The 20,285-nt window shown below is 45.7% G+C and overlaps 1 protein-coding gene across 4 annotated transcripts in view; it reads left to right on the top strand.

Annotated features, from left to right (window-relative positions):
- Nucleotides 1–20,285, top strand: part of LOC140425488 (collagen alpha-6(VI) chain-like) — a 175,389-nt gene that overhangs the window by 124,323 nt on the left and 30,781 nt on the right. For all 4 annotated transcript variants that reach the window (XM_072509806.1, XM_072509808.1, XM_072509805.1 and 1 more), the window contains exons 21-24: nucleotides 6,515–6,565; nucleotides 9,022–9,057; nucleotides 9,169–9,231; nucleotides 16,546–16,608. In XM_072509806.1, the coding sequence (XP_072365907.1) occupies nucleotides 6,515–6,565; nucleotides 9,022–9,057; nucleotides 9,169–9,231; nucleotides 16,546–16,608 (213 nt within the window). The remainder of the gene's footprint in view (nucleotides 1–6,514; nucleotides 6,566–9,021; nucleotides 9,058–9,168; nucleotides 9,232–16,545; nucleotides 16,609–20,285) is intronic.

Here is a 20,285-nt window from a genome sequence, read left to right on the forward strand (position 1 = left end):
GAGCATCGGGTATCGCTATATGCGGATGACCTGCTGCTATACGTGGCGGACCCAATGGAGGGGATGGTGGAGGTCATGCAGACTCTGAAGGAGTTTGGAGAGTTTTCGGGCTACAAGCTTAATGTAGAGAAGAGTGAGCTTTTTGTATTACAGGCAGGGGACCAAGAAAGAGGGATAGGGGACCTGCCGCTGAGGAGGGCGGAGAGGAGTTTTCGGTATCTGGGGATCCAGATAGCCAGAAGTTGGGGGGCCCTACATAAACTGAATTTGATGAGGGTGGTGGAGCAAATGGAGGAGGATTTTAAAAGATGGGACATGCTCCCGCTCTCGTTGGCGGGTAGGGTGCAGTCGGTCAAAATGGTGGTCCCTCCGAGGTTTTTGTTTGTGTCTCAGTGCCTCCCCATCGTGATCACCAAGGGCTTTTTCAAGAGAGTAGGTAGGAGTATTATGGGGTATGTGTGGGCAAATAAGACCCAGAGGGTTAGGAGAGGGTTCCTGGAACGCAGCAGGGACCGAGGAGGGTTGGCTTTGCCAAACCTAGAGAGTTACTACTGGGCAGCAAATGTGGCGATGATCCGTAAGTGGGTTATGGAGGGAGAGGGGGCGGCATGGAAGAGAATGGAGATGGCATCCTGTAAAGGAACGAGCCTGGGGGCGTTGGTAACGGCACCGCTGCCGCTCTCACCGACAAAATACACCACAAGCCCGGTGGTGGCGGCAACACTAAAGATCTGGGGCCAGTGGAGAAGACACAGGGGTGCAATGGGAGCATCGGTGTGGTCCCCGATCAGGGGTAACTACCGGTTTGTCCCGGGGAAGATGGACGGGGGGTTCCAAGGCTGGCATCGGGCGGGGATAAGAAGAATGGGGGACCTGTTCATTGACGGGACGTTTGCGAGCCTAGGGGCACTGGAGGAGAAGTTTGAGTTACCCCCGGGAAATGCATTTAGATATATGCAGGTGAGGGCTTTTGTGAGGCGACAGGTGAGGGAATTTCCGTTGCTCCCGGCACAAGAAGTTCAAGATAGGGTGATCTCGGGGGTATGGGTCGGGGAGGGCAAGGTATCGGAAATATACCAAGAGATGAAAGAAGAGGGGGAAGCGCTAGTAGAAGAACTGAAAGGTAAATGGGAGGAGGAGCTTGGGGAGGAGATCGAGGAAGGTCTGTGGGCCGACGCCCTGGGTAGGGTTAATACCTCTTCCTCATGTGCCAGGCTCAGTCTGATACAATTTAAGGTGGTTCACAGAGCGCATTTGACGAGGGCGAGGCTGAGTAGGTTCTTTGGGGTAGAGGATCGATATGAAAGATGTTCAGGGAGCCCGGCAAACCACATCCATATGTTTTGGTCATGCCCGGCATTGTAGGGGTTCTGGAGAGGAGTGGCGGGAGTAATATCCCAGGTGGTGAAAGTCCGGGTCAAGCCAAGCTGGGGGCTAGCAATATTTGGAGTAGTGGATGAGCCGGGAGTGTAGGAGGCGAAAGAGGCCGGAATTCTGGCCTTTGCGTCCCTAGTAGCCCGGCGAAGGGTCTTGCTATTGTGGAAGGAGGCGAAGCCCCCTAGCCTGGAGGCCTGGATTAATGACATGGCGGGGTTCATAAAATTGGAGAGAATTAAGTTTGCTTTGAGAGGGTCTGCACAGGGGTTTTACAGGCGGTGGCAACCGTTCCTAGATTATCTCGCGGAGCGTTAGAAGAAGGTCGATCAGCAGCAGCAGCAACCCTGGGGGGGGGGGGGGGGAACGAGAGACTGTCTGAGGGGATGGACGAGCGGGAGATAGCATGGAGGGTGGGGGGAAACGGTACGCGCGGCCAAGAGCCAGTATATAAAGCTATGTAAATATACCAACTTGCCTTGTATATATCTTGCTCAGGGAGAATTTGCGTTATTTTGTTACGGGGGGGGGGTTACTGTTTGTAAGGGGAAAAAATTGTGTTGTTAAAAAACCTTAATAAAAATATTTTTTTTTTAAAAAAAGTAATATCGCCGGAACATCCACAGGTGATCCGATCTCCTGCTGTAACGTTTCAACAGAAATATGGGAAGAATGGTGTGAACAGCTACTTATTTCTCCAGGGTTTTGTCAATCGTTTGCTGGCAGGAGATGAGAAAATCCTCTTGGAAAATCCACCCTCCATCGCAATGAAACCTGATTACTTTGTACAGTGGCGGGAAAAATAAACTGGTGGACCATAGAAGTCAATTAATAATGTGAGCCCCATCCCCACTATACTTGCGTAGCAACTTGTCTGAGGCAGAGCTACAGCACGGAGCTTCCCTCAATGTGAGTGAAAAGGTCCTGAAGAAAGCTGGCTGGGCCAATACAAAATGGTGTCAGCCAGACAGGCTGGAGAAGAGCCTCACAATTTAGCTGTTTGCATCCATGATTAAAGATCAATCACCTTCATTTCTGAGAGGCTCGTCTTTTTCCCCTTAATACTTTCCCTCAAATTTCTCTGCCTCTCTAAATCATTGATACGCTGAGACACATTTCCTCAGACTCCTCCAGCAACATCCAGCACATCATACAAATGGCGATTATGACTGTATGGAAATGTCAAACAGGACAAGGCCAGCAGCCAGACACAGTCATGTTGTAATTATGCATCATGACTCCACCCTCCACCCCATGTGTTTCCATACCATCAGCAGACATCCCATAGGCGAGGCAAAGTCTAAAATATTGTGAGTGTGGGTGATTTGTGTTGGCTGGCTGTGCAAATCGAACAAACAGCCCCGCTAGTTGGTTGCCTTTCCTTACTCTGTGGTTAGTAAGTTGTGGTGTTCTTTGGAACTGCCCAGTTAAAATCCACTAACAGCACAGAGGGTTACCAATGATTCCTACCTGTATGGGTCAAATCTTGTGGAGGCAATGGGAGTCTCAGGCACTGGTGCGAGAGCTGGACAGACCCCCACATTGCCTCTTATCGAGAAGGCCTGATAAACCGCTGTGCCAGTCAGGCATTTGACAGGTTTGCAGTGGACCTTTCTGTGGGATCAAGTATCCCAACGGGGCAGAGGTCCTGCCCAACGAGAGCTGTCGACCAGTCAGAGGCTGGTAGCTCTCCTGCACTCAGCAGTGCCACTGTGAAGGTGCTGCCGGTATAGCACCCGTTTGAGGTCTCAGATCGAGAGAGTACCCAGGCCACTGGTGGGTAATAGTGGGAAGGCGTTGCAGGTCATTGGGGGAAGGGGAGGGTTGGAAACAAAGGCAGGGAGTGGCTCTTAGCAGGACACTTGCATCTCAATGCCTGGTCCCTCAATCAGACATCTTTGAATGAGGGGCTACCCCCTCCGGGAATCCGCAAGTCTGTCAGGGCCCACTTGTCGTGTTCCCCAGCAGAGATGGATTGAGGCTTGTCCATTGTCCACTAAAGGGCCTTAATTGTTGGTGGAGCCGCAAGGCTGTCCTGCAGCCTTCCCGTCTTGGACTTATCAGGGTGCAGTTAGGAAGGCAGTAGGGTCCCCACCAGATACCCTTACATAGAACATAGAATTTACAGTGCAGAAGGAGGCCATTCGGCTCAGCGAGCCTGTACCAGCCTTGGAAAGAGTACCCCACTTAAGCCAGTCCCCGTAACCCAGTAACCCCACCTAACCTTTTTCCTTTTGGACACATGCAATTTAGCATATCTACCCATTCTCAGATAGATCGTCTCTTCATTAATATATTTATAGGCACCCACAGTGCAAATAGAATTTAAATTTAGCAGCTGAAGGCCGGGTTTTCCCAGTTTGAGAATCCCAGCAGTGAAATGGAGGTGGGAGCTGCTCGCTCTAGGGGGTACGTGTTTTTCCTAAGTCCCTGCGGCCCTCGGGGAAGCCTTCGGTCTCCCATCTGCTGATCTCAGCCTCCCTCAGTCCTTGGCTGCTGCCTCTTGCTGCTGGATTTACCACTTGGCAAGTAGTCGGATTGTGAATTAAATTCAGCAGGACCTATGTCTCCTGACCGTACAACGTTTCTGTCCCCGCTGCCCCCCCCCCCCCCACCCAGCTCGCACTCCCACCCTGCCCCCTGGCTACCCCACTCTGCCATCCCCGAAATATTGGGGTCATAGGCGCTTAACCAGGAACCGTCGGTCTATGCAGTTCACTTACCCACTCTCTAATTTTGATGAATAATTGAGTTAATGTGTTATTATTGTATTCAATTATCATTTCCAGCACACTTACATGACAATCAGTAATGTAAGAATTTGCAATCCGGTTGAGGGAATGCTTTTTAAAAAATGAGACTTTGCTTCCCCCTTGTGGCGATCGATAGTAACTTGATAAATAGTAAATTATACAATTGGTACAAAATATCCTTTCCATTACAATTACAGATTTGAAAGTTTTGGACTGAGATGTGTGGCCCAAGTGCAATTATGTAATTGAAGATTTGGTGTTATTACTAATATCTTCATGGTCCTTTCACGTTTCCTTCACCTTGAACTGGTGCTAATGTTTCCACGCTCTCGTGTCCTCAGTATGGGTCTGCACAAACCCAGGGTTGAAATTAATAAGGAGCACCGTGGACAAGGAATACTGACTTCCATGTATGATTCTTCAATCGTGTGTTAATGATTACCAATCGCAATCTATTTGCATCATTAAAACTATCAGGGCAGCACGGTGGCACAGTGGTTAGCACTGGTGCCTCACCGCGCCAGGGACCAGGGTTCGATTTAGGCCTCGGGTGACTGTCTGTGTAGAGTTTTCACTTTCTCCCCGTGTCTGCGTGGGTTTCCTCCGGGTGCTTCGATTTTCTCCCACAGTCCAGATATGTGCAGGTTAGGTGGATTGGACATTCTGAATTCTCCCTGTGTACCCGAACAGGCACCGCAGTGTGGCAACCTGGGGATTTTCACAGTAACTTCATTGCAGCATCTACTTGTGACCATAATATAGATTATTATCATTATTCCTTGGTTTACCACTTTTTCCCAAATTTGATCCTTGGCCCCACTATTTAGCTTAAAACCTGCTCTATTTCCCTAGTTATGCAGCTCACGATAACATCAGTCAACATGCTTCAGGGGTAGGCCATCTCATCAGTACAGATCCCACTTACCACAGTACTGGTGCCAGTGCTCCATGAATTGGAACCCACTTCTCCCCCATCAGTCTTTGAGCCAAGCATTCATTTCTCTAATTTTATTTGTCTTATGCCTATTTGCATGTGGCTGAGGTAATAACCCAGAGACTATTACCTTTGAGATTCTGCTTTTCAATTTTGGCCGAGTTCCTCATTTGCGCTCGGCAGAGCCTCATTCTTTGTTCTGCCTATTTCATTGCTTCCACATGGACCATGACAATGGATTCTTCCCTTCCCATTGCAAGTTCCTCACCAGTCTGGAGCAGATGCCCTGAACCCTGGTACCGTGTGGGCAACATAGCCATCTGGACTCACGCTCTTTGCTGCAAAGAAGTGTCAATCCCCCTCATTATATTGTCCACTTCTACTGCTACAGTCCTTTTTGTTTCCCCCACATGAATGGTGCCACGGTTAGTTTGCTCATCCACTCTGCAGCCCTCACTCTCATCCAAACAAGCTGATAACCGCAGACCTGCCAGACAATTACAAAGGCTGAAACTCTACTCTCTGGGTCCCCTTACACACCTCAGTTGCAGTCACACCCCTCTATTCCTGACCACTGACCAAATCAGAAGACCCTAACCAAAGTTGCATGACTGCCTCCTGGCACAAAGTATCCAGGTAATCATCCCTCTTCTTGATGCGTTACAGTGTCTCCGGCTCAATGACGCAAAGCCAAAGATTCTAGATCTGCAAACACTTACTCCAGATATTTTTGCCCTTGGTTGCAATGGCCTCCAGGAGCTCCCACATGCTGCAGCCTTAACAAATCATCTGTCCTGCCATCCTTAATTTGTTTTACTTAATTACTTACTTATATTATTCACATATTTATTTGTGATATATTTTATTAACTGTACTATTAGTTTGTTTTCTTTTTAAACCTTAGAAATAGAATCGACCTGAATCACCGACCAGATACTCACCAAGCAATTAGCTTTTACCCCTGTAATTGAGTAAGAACTGATTCCTGCAGGGTGGAAAACTTCGAAAAGGCAAAAGCAAAAGAGCACCTGCTTCCTCTCATCCCCCAACTTGGTAACCATCCAACTGCCAGCACTCTGTTCAAAGTCGCACTCTGTGCTGAGTTGCAGTAACGCATGCTCACCAAAGCCCCCACTGTTAATATCAGGGCTAAAATCTCAGTACAAGTCTGAATTAGATACCAGTTTTATCTGTTTTGTTATGAAAAAGGACCCATTAATGATTGCATAGCTGCACCCCTATGGCAAGTTCACAGAAAACTGAATTTGGAGATCTGCAGTAATTGTTCCTCCTGCTTTTGTCACGTAATATTTAACTGATTTTCTGAGTAGCATTGATGAGCAGTACGGTGCTGCAGATAGCCTCAGATAATTGTGTCTACTACTATCAAATTAATCAAGAAGTCGCAAAGTTAAACAATATTGGTTTCTAAGTGATGTTCTTTACCCCACAGGGAATGGACGGCACTCATGGAATTGGTTCTCAAGGTCGAAAAGGAAAAAAGGTAGCAAAATAAAATCCTCTCTTTGATGTACTTTAGTCCTGCATCAAGAAAACATGCCTTCTCTTTCCACTTTGTGTTTTAAGAACTTTGCCTGCAACTATTGAGTTATTATTGAGAAAGATAAAGAGCTGGATTCTCCGTTAGCTGATGCCAAAATCGAGAAATGCAGTTACACAGAGATTAGCTTCCAACACCAAAATCGCGGCAGGCGCCGAATTGATGCCAAATCGCATTTCTCTTGTCATCTCAGAAAAGGTGTCATTGTGTTTCACTCCGCACATTCAGTAGGCACTGTTTGCATATCATTAGCGTGCCCGATCCAGTACTCTCCAGGGCCTCCGTGATGCTCCGCCTCTGATGGGCCGAGTTCCCGACGGTGTGGATCACTTCTGCTTTTAAAAATCATGAAACCGGCGTGGTGGCTGCTGAGGGAGAGAGGGGGTACGGAAAGTGTCCAACATCGCCATAGTTTGCTGACAGTTGTGCCGCTGGCCAGGGGGCTTCTGCCAGGGCCAGGGGGAGTTGTGGGGTGGCCAGGAGGTGGGCTATGGGGTCGTGGTGGACGGACAAGGCGCACCTTTGCCGCAGCCGGCTGCGCACGCCGCTCGCAGCCCACTTTGAACCAGGTGCCAAGGATCATATAGATGTCCCCCCACGGCACGCCCCTGGGTGCTCTCTGGCCCCAGACAACCCATCAGCTGTATGGGTGCGCTCCAGCACAACCAGTGCCATTTTGTTGGCTGGGGTGAGTGTGTATGGGGGTTGTAATGTGTATGTGCGGCTGCAGCTTGTCAGCCTCCCGAGTGGCTAATCACAGGCCCGGCGAATCCCACACCGTTTTTCATTGGAATCGAGTGTGTTCCACGCGGCACGGGTGCTAGCCCCTCAACGGTCGCAGAACCGGTCCAGGTGCGACGTCGGTTTTTCAGTCGAGAAAGTCCACGGATTCTGCATTGGCGTCAACACTTAGCCTCAGAAACGGAGAATCCCGCCCATAATCTTGGTTTTTGCCTATTGAACCAGTGTACTCCCACCTGCCCACCATCTCACATGCACACACATCTCCACCATAGTTAGGATCATGTTGTGATGATTATGATATTTTCCATTTTCACCTCCAAAATCATGAGGTGGGAATTTTCAGGCGGTAGAGTTGGAATGATACAGTCCCGCCCATGGGTTTGAAGGTGGAAGGGTAAAATTCAGTGCGTGGCCTGCTCACCGCCTGCCCACCTGCCCCAAACAGTTTCCGACTTTATGGAGGGCAGTGGAGACATTGGTTGACCTTAACTTCCTCCATTAACTCCTTTTTAACCAGTAAGGGAATCAATGGGTCATGGGGATAAGGTGGGAGAGTGAATTTGAGGATTATCATATCAGATAAGTTATGATCTCATTGAATAGCAAAGCAGACTTGATGGGCTGAATGGCCTACTTCTGCTCCTATGTCTAATGGTCTTTTTGTTGGGGACAGCTTGTAGCCCCAGCGGTGTCTACTGCTCAAACTTGACACTGCTAGGACTACAGAGCAATCTAATTGGCCAGCAGCTCTCTAAGGTGTGACTTCCTCCTCAGTGAGGGACACAAGTTCTGTCTGCAGCCAATTAAGGCTGTGAGTTAAAACCTAACCAGCTTTAGGAATGTACCTAAGATGCCTCTCTGGAATTGTCAGAACGGGATCTGGGCAGCTTTCCTGCGAATGAGTAACATCTGGAGCATTTTAACAGCCCATCAGCCAGTTTCCACTGGGTGAGTTTGGTTGCAACAACCACTTTTCCCACAGTAATAGGTTAAATGAAACCATAAAGTCATGGTGGCATAAAGCATGGTGGCACAGTGGTTAACACTGCTGCCTCACAGCACTAGGGACCCTGGTTCAATTCCAGCCTTGGATAACTGTGTGGACTTTGCGCATTCTCCCTGTGTCTGTGTGGGTTTCCTCTGGGTGCTCCGGATTCCTCCCGCAGACACAAAGATGTGCAGGTTAGGTGGATTGACCATGCTCAATTGCCCCTTTGTGTCCAAAGGTTGGTTGGGGATAGGGTGGGGGCATGGGCCTAAGTAGGGTGCTCTTTCGAAGGGTCAGTGCAGACCTGATGGGCTAAATGGCCTCCTTTTGCACTGCAGGGATTCTATGGTTTTTAGATTATTCTTTGATTCCAAGAATTTGACAATTCAACTAGTGATAGGCAACAAATAAACTCTTTTCAGACTCTTTTCCCCATGTAAGCAAATAGCAATTCTAGCAATCCTGCAGATGACAGTGAGGAGATTGGTAGAAAAGTGCAGGAAGACTGTATCCTACCTATCTTACAATCGGCACTGGGATGTTCGATGATGCAAAATCAATGGTATGATCCGTTCTCTAGTCCTGTATGACTGTGCATCACCTCAGGCAAATAAAGATCATTCTTGTCTCATTATTAGGCCTTAAGATATTTTTGTTAATCCTGCAGGGAGATCGAGGACCACAGGGTAACCTTGGCACAAAGGTACTTTTAATGTTCATAACGAGAACTCTTTTTTAAAAATCTCCCAGCTTTCGATTCTTTAATGCAGAAGATGACCTGTCCTGTCTTCTATATTTCTTATTATGGTTTTAGGGAAAAGATGGAAAAGCTGGTCAAAGTGGAGAACAAGGAGTCAAAGGGATGAGAGGGAACACGGTAGGAACATAATCTAAAACATTACACTTTCCAACCAAATGTGACTTTTTACATTTAAATTATCAAACTATTTTCTGAAAATGAAGCTCATTATAGCAGTCTATATTTGATATAACAGAGAATTATTATAGTTTAACTGGCATTATGTTGATGTTATTATAAATGTTCGACATAAGGAATATCAGTGAAATGGGTTCAAAGAGAAACAAGTTATGAAAATGGTCCAAGACTAAATCAGAACAAGTTATAGAATCATAGGCTTTTGCAGCAACAGAGACCATTCAGCCCAGAGTACAACTGCAAGCTCTTTGAAACAGCTCTGCAATTAGTTCCCGTCGCTCTTTCCCAGAAGTCCAATGAGTTTTTCTTCACGGATTTATCCGATTTCTTTTCAAAAGTTGTCATTGAATCCTCTTTCACTACCCTTTCAGGCAGTGCATTTGAGTCCATAATACCTTGCTGTGTAAATGAAATGTTTCAGCGTGTCACCTCTGGTCCCTTTGCCAGCCATTTCAATCTATGGCCTCTGGTGACTGACCATGCTGCCAACCGAAAGTCTCTCTTCAATTATTCTATCAAAACACATCATGATTTCGGACTCTTCGAGAAAATTTCCTCCGAATCTACTCTGTTCGAAGGAGGACAACTCTGATTTCTCTCGTCTCTCCACAAAACTTAAAATATTTGATCCCTGGGACCATTTTGGTAAAACTGCTCTCTTAATGTAATTCTGAATGTGTGGTGGACAGAACTGACCACAATACACCAGCTGGGACCTAACCAGTGACTTATAAACATTTAGCCTAACTTCCTTGCTTTTGTACTTTATTCCTATTTTTATAATTTCAAGGATTTCCTCTGTTTTTTAACAGCTTTCTCAACTTGCTGTTTTTCCTTCAAAGACTTGTGAATGAATGCTGTAAAGGGTCATCAGTAGCAGCACCTATTACTGATATAACTGCTAATGTCATTGTAATGCAGTGTGTCCTGACTAAGAGATTAAGAGACTAGGTCCAGCAAAACAAATTTGCAACCTCAAGTAGTTACTGAGATGTACATAGATCCATATAAACAAGAATAGAAGCATTCTGAGGGAAACCCAGCTCTCTCTGTTCATATAACCTATTATGTTTTCTTTTAATTATTTTTTTCAGGATGTGGGCTTCACTGGCTAGGCCAGCATTTGTTGTCCATCCTTAATTGCCCTTGAGAAGGTGTTGGTGAGCTGCCTTATTGAACTGTGTAGTCCATGTGGTGTAGGTAAACCCACTGTGCCATTAGAGAGGGAGTTACAGTATTTTGACCCAGCGACAGTGAAGGAATGGCAGTGTATTTCCAAGTCTGGATGATGAGCAGCTTGGAGGGGAACTTCCAAGTGGTGGTGTTCCCATGCATCTGCTGCCCTTGTCCTTCTAGATGGTAGTGGTCGTGGGTTTGGAAGGTGCTGCCTAACAGAGCCTTGGTGAGTTCCTGCAGTGCATCTTGTAGGTGGTGCACACACGGCTGCTATTGTTCATCGGTGATGGAGGGTGTGAATGTTTGTGAAAGGGGTGCCAATCAAGTGGGCTGCTTTGTCCTGGATGGTGTTGACTTCTTGAGTATCAGAGAATACATTCCTGCTCATTTTACATCACGTGATGTGTAGTGATGTCAGCAGAGTTTGCACGGGCTTTAGGCAGTTCACCACCTTTGACTGTACAAGTAACATCTCTTACTAAACCTCTCATCATGTTTTGCAAGAATCCAGAATGTGGGCACTTCCTTACCTTTTTCTCTATGCGTCAATAAAGAGACAGGACAGGAGAGAAAACTGACAATGAGGTTTGAGGCAGAAAAACCGCTGAGAAATTATTATTTTTTGGCAGCTAAACAGTGGAGATGGCATTGGGATCAGCGGAAGATTCCCAGGAACGACTCACACACAGACACTGCCGCCAATGCTGTAGGTGCAAAAACAAAAATTTTGACAGCAACTGTTAATAAGAAGACAGACAGTCGAGCAAAACTTGCTCGCGTTGAAATGAGTAGGGTCTGGGCTGAAGAAGCTGTACGATTAAAACAATGGTGAAAGTAGAAGCAAATGGACAGATGGCAACGTTGCTTCTTCATGTTATCCGTGGAACTTTTTTCTGCTCGGTTTGACAGCATGGTTGGCCAAGATTAGGCTTAACTGAGAAACAGCAACTCAACTAGTGGATTCAAAAGAGCTGCTTGCAACAACTTCTGATGAAGTACGAGAAGGTGTTTGAAGACTCACTAGGCTCTATGACTGGAGTTGAGGTACACCTAAAAATCAAGCCAGGCAACACACCCAAATGTCTCAAAGCTAGAACCATACCATACATCATCAGGCCAGAAGTTGAAGAAGAACTAGAAAGACTAAGTATGAACAAGAGTCATTGAACCTGCTGCTGAGTGGGTAACACCATTAGTTCCTGTCTCAAACTGTGATGGCTCATTGAGAATTTGTGATGATTTAAAAACAACTATTAACCCAATAATGTGTGCAGATCATTATCCACTGCTGCTGATTGAGGACTTGTCTACTGGACATTCTGGAGGGCAGGAATTCAGTAAAATTGACCTTTCGCAGGTATATCTGCAGATGAATGTGGCTATTAAATCATAGCCACTGCTCACCACATTGATGCATAAAGGTCTGTTTTGCTACAGAAGACTTCCTTTTGGAATAACATCTGCACCTGCTCCTCTTGAAAGATCCATGGATCAAATTCTAAGTAGGCTGAATGGAGAGTAATGTTAGTTAGATGACATACTCATCACTGGTTCAAGTGAACAGGAACACTTGAAGAATTTGGAAACTAGTCTAAAGTGTTTGCATAGCCATGATTTCAGAGTTTTTAAAAAAGTGTGACTTTTTCAAATCATCCATAAATTGTCATAACATCGACAAAGATGGCTTACACAAGGAGCCAAAGAAAATGTCAGCAATCTTAAAAGCACCGCATCCTCAAAATGTGACACAATTAAGGTAGTTTTCAGGATTGATTAATTATTATGGTAAGCAACATGCTTAAAGCCTTTACACAATTTGTTCTGTGCCAAACAGACCTGGCACTGGTCAGAAAAATGTGAAAATGCATACAATGAAGTAAAAGAAACTTTGCAGAAGTCAGAGCTGTTGGTTCATTATAATCCAAAGCTGAAGTTGCAGCTTGCTTGCGGTGCCTCGCCCTATGGGGTTAGGCCATACGACCACAAGATATAGGGGCAACATTAGGCCATTCGGCCCATTGAGGCTGCTACGCCATTCGATTATGGATGACATATTTCTCATCCCCATTCTCCTGCCTTCTCCCCGTAACCCCTGATCCCCTTATTAATCAACAACATATCTATCTCTGTCTTAAAGACACTCAGTGACATGGCCTCCACAGCCTTCTGCGGCAAAGAGTTCCACAGATTTATCACCCTCTGGCTGAAGAAATTCCTCCATATCAAAGTTTTATACGACCGTCTCTTCAGTCTGACTCTGTGCCCTTGGGTTCTAATCTCTCCTACTAGTGGAAACAGCTTATCCACATACACATTATCTCGGCCTATCAATATTCTATAAGTTTCAATAAGATCCCCCTTCATCCTTCTGAACTCCAACGAGTACAGACTCAGAATCCTCAACCACTCCTCATATGACAAGCCCTTCATTCATGGGATCATTCTTGTGAACCCCCTCTAGACCCTTTCCAAGCCCAGCACATCCTTTCTTATATACAATATTCCAAACGTAATCTGATCAAGCCTTATACAGCCTCAGCAGCACTACCTTGCTCTTGTATTCTAGCCCTCTCAAAATGAATGCTAACATTGCATTTGCCTTCCTAACTGCCGACTGAACCTGCACGTTAACCTTAAGAGAATCCTGAAATAGGACTCCTAGGTTCCTTTGTCCTTCAGAATTTTGAAGCCTTTCCCCATTTAGAAAATAGTCTATGCCTCTATTCTTCCTACCAAAGTGCATACCCTCACACTTATCCACATCGTATTCCATCTGCCACTTCTTTGCCCACTCTCCTAGCCTGTCCAAGTCCTTCTGCAGCCTCCCCGCTTCCTCAGCACTACCTGTCCGTCTACATATCTTTGTATCATCTGCAAACTTAGCAACAATGGCCTGAGTTCCTTCTTCCAGACCTTTAGTGTATATTGCGAAAAGTTGTGACAATAAATATCAATCAATCAATCAATCCCAACACTGACCCCTGCGGAACATTACTAGTCACCGGCTGTCATCCTGAAAAAGACCCCTTAATCCCAACTCTCTGCCTTCTGCCAGTCAGCCAATTCCCTATCCATGCCAGTACCTTGCCCCTAATACCTTGGGCTCTTGTCTTATTTAGCAACCTCCTGTATGCCACCTTGTTAAATGTTTTCTGGAAACTCAAATAGATCAGGCGTACTGGCTCTCCCTTCTCTAACTTCCTCATTACCGCCTCAAAGAAATCTAACCAATTTGTCAGGCATGACCTCCCATTGACGAAGCCATACTGACTCAACCCTATTTCATGCACTTCCAAGCACTTCGCAATTTGGTTCTTAATAACGGACTCTAACATCTTACCATCGACCGAAGTCAGGCTAACTGACTTATAATTTCCTGTCTTCTGCCTCTCTCTTTCTTAAACACGGGTGTTACATTAGCCATTTTTCAGTCCTCTGGGACCCAATTAATTTTTTCCAATTAAGGGGCAATTTAGCATGTTCAATCCACCTACCTTGCACATCTTTGGGTTATGGGAGTGAAATCCACGCAAATACGGGGAGAATGTGCAAACTCCACATGGACAGTGACCCAGAGCCGGGATTGAACCTGGGAGCTCGGCCTCCAGTGATTCCTGAAGGTTCGCCAATGCCTCCACAATCTCCTCAGCTATCTCCTTCAGAACCCTGGGGTGTAGTTCATCCAGACTGGATGGTCCAGTTGACTTGTACATAATGCCTTCGGGAGAGGAACGACCGATAACATTTGCTCATGCACTTTTACTAGACCAGAAATGAATTACGCTCTGTTAGAAAAAGAGATTTTGAGCATCATTTTTGGTGAAAGAAGGTATCTGTGCATCATTTCACTCTTTTGATGGATCATCAACTCTTGATGACAATCTCTGGGCTGTATAAAGGTATTCCTTCTTTGGCAGCTTGTAGATTGCAAAGTTAGTCATTGACATTGTCATGTACACTTGCGATATCCAATGTTGCAAGTCACAACAGCATGCAAATGCTGACGCTTTGTCACGATTGCCGTTGCAAGTCAAACATGAACCAGAAGAACATTTTGTCAACATCCTGTATTTCTCACTCGTGAATAAGGTACCTGTGACTTCATGTCAAGTTCAATTATATATAAGAACCGATCCAGTGATGGGGAATGTGATGGACTTGGTCCAAAAAGGAACGTTGTCCGACGTTCATAGGAAAATTCCAGATCTCAAGCCCTACCTTACATGAAGACTTGAGTTGACAGTGCAGAATGGAGTTCTATTATGGGGAATCCGTGTGATTATTCCTCCGTGCTTACATAGTAAAGACCTTTAGCAACTGCATGAGGGACATCCTGGTGTGGTGAGGATGAAGGAAGTGGCACACAGTTATCTTTGATGGCCAGCATTAGATGCTCAAATTGAAGAGGAAGTAGGGCAATGTCAATCCTGTACAAAATTAAGGAACACTCCACTGTTAAATCAGTGGGAATGGCAGATACAGTCATGTCACAGAATATACATTGATAATGCTGGACCACTGGAAGATCACATGTTCTTAGTGATTGTGTACGCACACTCAAAATGGCCAAAAGTCATGATAATGAAGTCAACGGTGACTGAGGCGTCCATTGATAAACTAGATGAAATATTCACAAGATTTGGAACACCGAAGCAGACTGTAAGTGACAATGGTATGCAGTTTACTTCTAAGGAGTTTGAAGACTTCTTGACGGGAAATGGTAAATACCATATCAAATCGGCTCTACATCATCCTGCAATGAATGTATGAACTGAATGTTTTGTGCAGTCATTAAAGCATTGTATCAAAGCATCGAAGGACCTGGGGACATTGCAAGGAGCGTAAACAAATTATTAATGTCTTACCGGAACACTGTACGCACTACCATACTACTTGTCCATCAACTGTTGAATTCGCTGTGAGCTCTACACTTCTCCACTTTTCTGTGTTCCCCCCGCACAGCTATTTGCTCCACGTTGCTGTAGCTATGCTCTGCACTGTCCTTCCCTGGGGTGCCATCACCTTCAGTGGTAATCAGTGTCATAATATCCACTCATGTAATGAGATGCAGACAGGCAGTGATTGACACACAGGATGACCAGTAAGCACACAACACAGTGCAGCCAATCACCAGACAGGACACTACCACTATAAAACCTGAGGGCACTAGGTTTCCCGCTCTCTCGGGACCCAGCCACTGAGACAGTCAGAGTCCACGAGCTAGCAAGTGCAAACACCATGCGGTAGCTAGTAAGTCTGGTCAGGCTACTACAAGGTCTCCAGTCAGTTCAGTATAGTGTCGACCCACAGCTGAATATGTATATCAGTTCTATCATTGAATTAAACAGTGTTGGATCTTCTCCAGTGTTAGACATCTGTTTCTAGCTTCCCTACATCGAGTGCAGTCCACATCGAACTTACCTGCCTAACACATCAATCAGTGCTGTGAACTAGTTTGAATGCAGCAGACTCCGGGTGTTTCCAGCACGGCATGCCTCTTCCAACCACCATCCCTTATTATCCTCTGGAATTCTCTGTACCTGCAAGGTGACTGCCTCCTGAAACTTCACTTCACGAAATTCTCAGCCTCCCCAATGCCATTCAATGAAACTGACCATTTCTCATGCTCAGGCATACTGAGCTTAAGTTTGAAAAAACTGTAGCACATGTGGTTATCCAGGACATATGAAGCATCCTGGAGTCCCCACATGACTGATGAATTGTAGTGACTGGGGGCACTGGAATGTCCCAACATGGTGTTTAAAAGTCTGTCACATTATTTAATGATGTTATTTCATATATATATATATATTTAAATTTAGTATCCCCTTACTTCTATTCATTATTTAATTGTTTATGTGCACCAATTTTTTAACGCAATTCAGTTTGCTTTAATATATATACTCTGTATACTCTACCAAATTGAAAATTATTGTGGAATTAAATTTCCAGTCTATTAGCAATATAATTAAAATAGTCACACACGTGTGTAACTCCAGTACTATTAGTAATCATCTATTAATAACCAACTAATAAACTTCTCTATGAAAGAATGTGACATGCTCACTTTCTTTCCAGGGTAATGCTGGTGATCCTGGTGATCCTGGTGAACCAGGAGAGATTGGATATCTTGGAATAAAGGTAAGATGTACAGCTGTTTTACTAAGTTAATAAGCAACATTGAAATTAGTAGAAGTAACGGGCTATTCAGCCCTTCGAGCCTGTTCCACTATTCAATAAGAACATGGATGATCCGGTTGTCGTTTCAACTCTACTTTCCCATCTCTGCCCCCCAACCCTTCGTCTATCAAAAATCAGAAATTCGATGACCCAGCCTCTACTGTCTTCTGGAGAAGAGAATTCCACAAACTATTGTTCCTTTGAGAGAGAGAAATTCTCCGCATAGATATATAAAAAATAGGAGCAGGTGGAGGCCATTCTGCCCTTCGAGCCTGCGCCGCCATTCATTATGATCACAGCTGATCATCCAACTCAAAGGCCTGATCCCATCTTTCCACCCCCCCCCCATATCCTTTGAGCCCCTTCGCCCCAATTATTATATGTAACTGCTTCTTGAAAAGATACAATGGGCGCGATTCACACAAAACTGACCAAGGGCGCGATTCACCCCCAAAAAATGACTGAGCGTAATTTTGGGTGGGTTTGGCGGGGTGTTTCGTGCCGGCTTTTTGGGTGAGGTCCAAACCTTATTTAACCCACATTTAGTCATTTTTGGGGCCTTGGGGAGTTTATCCTCGATCTAGCCCACACTTAGAAATGTTTTCAGCAGTGGGGAACTGAACTCGCGGACAAGACTAGCTTCCCCGAGATCGGGGCGCCATTTTGCAAGGGTACCCCAATCTGTAAGTGAGCTTGAGGGTTCCCCACAACCCCCACCCCTGGACAAAACCATCCCCTGCAGACATAGGCATTACCTCCCCTGAAGTAAGCATATTCAGATATGGGGTTACTGAGGGCCCTCCTTCCAGCTACCCCCTCCGCTCCCCCATTCATGACCCCTCTTCACCCCCCTAATCTTTATGAAACCCCTTCATATTCCCTTCCCCCCCCCCCCCACTCTTCATAACCACCCTTCACCCCCTCTTTCATGGGCATAGTCCCCCCTCCAGGCCTCAACCCTAGGCATTACTAATCTGGCACCTGGGCACCCTGGCTGTGCCAAACTAGCACCAGGCTGACACTGGTAGGTTGGTACTACTAGGGTGCTGTCCTGAACTGTTCCTGACCAATGGCCCCAGAGATCCCCGGACTGGCTATCGCGCCTGGTCTCCTCTCATGGTGAACAGTATAAATCAGCGCCCGGTTGAGGCCTCGCCGGTGCAGCTGGTGACCCCCGTGCACCAGGAGAACCCGGCGTCAAATAGGTCACGCGTAATGGCTCATTTAAATATGATTATCTGGATGCATGGGTCAGGTGATTCGCGCCCAGTTTTGTGCCCAGCGCGAAGCCTGATTTCGGCCTCTGCCGTGATGCTCCCGGTGCAACATGGTCTGCGCCGGGTGCAACGCATTGGGAAAATCGCGCCCAATGTTTTTCACCTTCCTCTTAAAGGGAGACTTCCTATCCATAAACTGTGGCTTTTTGTTCCCGTCTTCCCCACAAGTGGAAACACCCTCCCGGTATTTACCCTAAATAGTCCCCTCAGGAACTTGGATGTTTCAATAAGACAAAGAACAATACAGCACAGAAACAGGCCCTTCGGTCCTTTAAGCCTGTACTGGTCATGATAAAACCCTCAGCACTTTCTTGTGCTGTATCCCTCTATATCCATCCTCTCATTCTTCCCAATGGGTATGGGCCCAACATGTTCAACCTTTCCTCATAAGATAACCCCCTCATCTCCGGAATGAGTCGAGTGAAGTTGCCATATGTCACCAATGTAGGAATGCACATTCGGACATGTATTTTTTTTTTTAAATTGCAGAGATCTTTGCAAATGACCTTCAACGCCCAGCTATTTGTAGTTAGAACATTTAGCCAATTTTATTCGATGTTTTTATATTTGAATTTTCTGAAAAATAGGAGGCAAGTGCATTGAAAAGATATTTTAAATAACTGGCAAACATTCCAGTGCCTTCAATTGCTGAGGTGCCACACTCAGGAATTCCTTCCCTCAACACAGCAACTCTGACAACCTCCCCCCCTCTCCCCCCCTTTAAAAAAACACACAGAACTTCACCTCTTTGATCAAATTATTGGCCTCTCTTTCTAATATCTCCATTTTTAACTTTGCCTTTTATTTAAGTGTGTGTAGCACCTGGGGATGTTTTGTGCTGTGTTTAAGGCACTTTGCGAATGCAGGTTATTGGTTAAAATACACAACACAGCAGAGTAACAGGCCGGAGCTACAGGTTAGAATAGATAGACACCAGCAAAGCACAGGCAGTGTCTGCCTGTTTCAGAGGTCAGGCGAGAATAAAATTGGACTGCCGCTGTGATACTGTCCATCATTTGTATGAAGAATGACCAGCTGGGTGAGTTAGCGAAGTATTGGCGGCAGCAATGGAGTCATATACCAGCATCTCTAGGAGAGGGAGAAACCTGGAGGAAAAAACAAGTTACTCTATAACTATCAGTATGTAATAGATGTGAAGGAGAAGGAAGGGTATTTGAATTATTGACTCGAGTGCATTTATCATCCTATAGAATGGGGTGGCATGGTGGCAGGGTGGTTAGCACTGCAGCCTCACAGCGCCAGGGACCCGGGTTCAATTCCCACCTCGGGTGACTGTGTGGAGTTGGCGCTTTCTCCACATATCTGCGTGGATTTCCTCCGGGTGCTCCGGTTTCCTCCCCCAGTCCAAAGATGTTTGGTGGATTGGCCATGCTAAATTGCCCCTTAGTTCCCCAGGGATTAAGCCTAGGTACAGTGCTTTTTTGAAGGGCCAGTGCAAACTCGATGGTTCAAATGGCCTCCTTCTGCATTATAGGGATTCTGGGGATTCACTGTAGGAACCCCAAATCAAGCATATTTATGAATGCATTATACAATATTATTATAGAATACACTACCATGGGTCCAGACAACTAAGGCAATTGCCAAATTGTGGTTACAAAGATATGATGCACATGAAAAAACAATAAGGAAGTATGGGATGGAAGTAAAATTTGGCTCCCCTGCAGCTGATATAAACTAAACTATGATGGAATGTGTTTCAATTATTTCCAGAATGTATATTAATTGTTTCATCAGCCCAAAGGAACATTTGCAAATTTGACCCTGATCTCCACAAAAAACACAACAACCTGCAGAACGTATATTTCCATATCTCCACTATTCAACTCCGATTGGTTGCTTTTCACAAATGAAATTTTCCATTTTCACGCAACCACAAAAGTCAAGATCAAAGCAAATGACTGCGGATGCTGAAATCTGAAATAAAAACAGAAAATACTGGATAATCACAGCAGGTCTGACAGCGTCTGTAGAGAGAGAAGGGAGCTAACCTTTCGAGTCTGGATGTCTCTCTGTCAAAGCTGGAGAGAACTGGAAATTGGGGCGGCATGGTAGCACAGTGGTTAGCACTGTTGCTTTACAGCGTCAGGGACCCGGGTTCAATTCCCGGCTTGGGTCACTGTCTAATCAGAGTCTGCGCGCTCTCCCCGTGTCTGCGTGGGTTTCCTCCGGGTGCTCCGGTTTCCTCCCACAAGTCCCAAAATACGTGCTTGTTAGGGGAATTGGACATTCCGAATTCCCCCTCAGTGTACCCAAACAGGCGCCGTAGTGTGGAAACTAGGGGATTTTCACAGAAACTTCATTGCAGTGTTAATGTAACCCTATTTGTGACACTGATAA

Source organism: Scyliorhinus torazame, chromosome 6 (genome assembly GCF_047496885.1).
Source record: "Scyliorhinus torazame isolate Kashiwa2021f chromosome 6, sScyTor2.1, whole genome shotgun sequence".
NCBI classification, from domain to species: domain Eukaryota; kingdom Metazoa; phylum Chordata; class Chondrichthyes; order Carcharhiniformes; family Scyliorhinidae; genus Scyliorhinus; species Scyliorhinus torazame.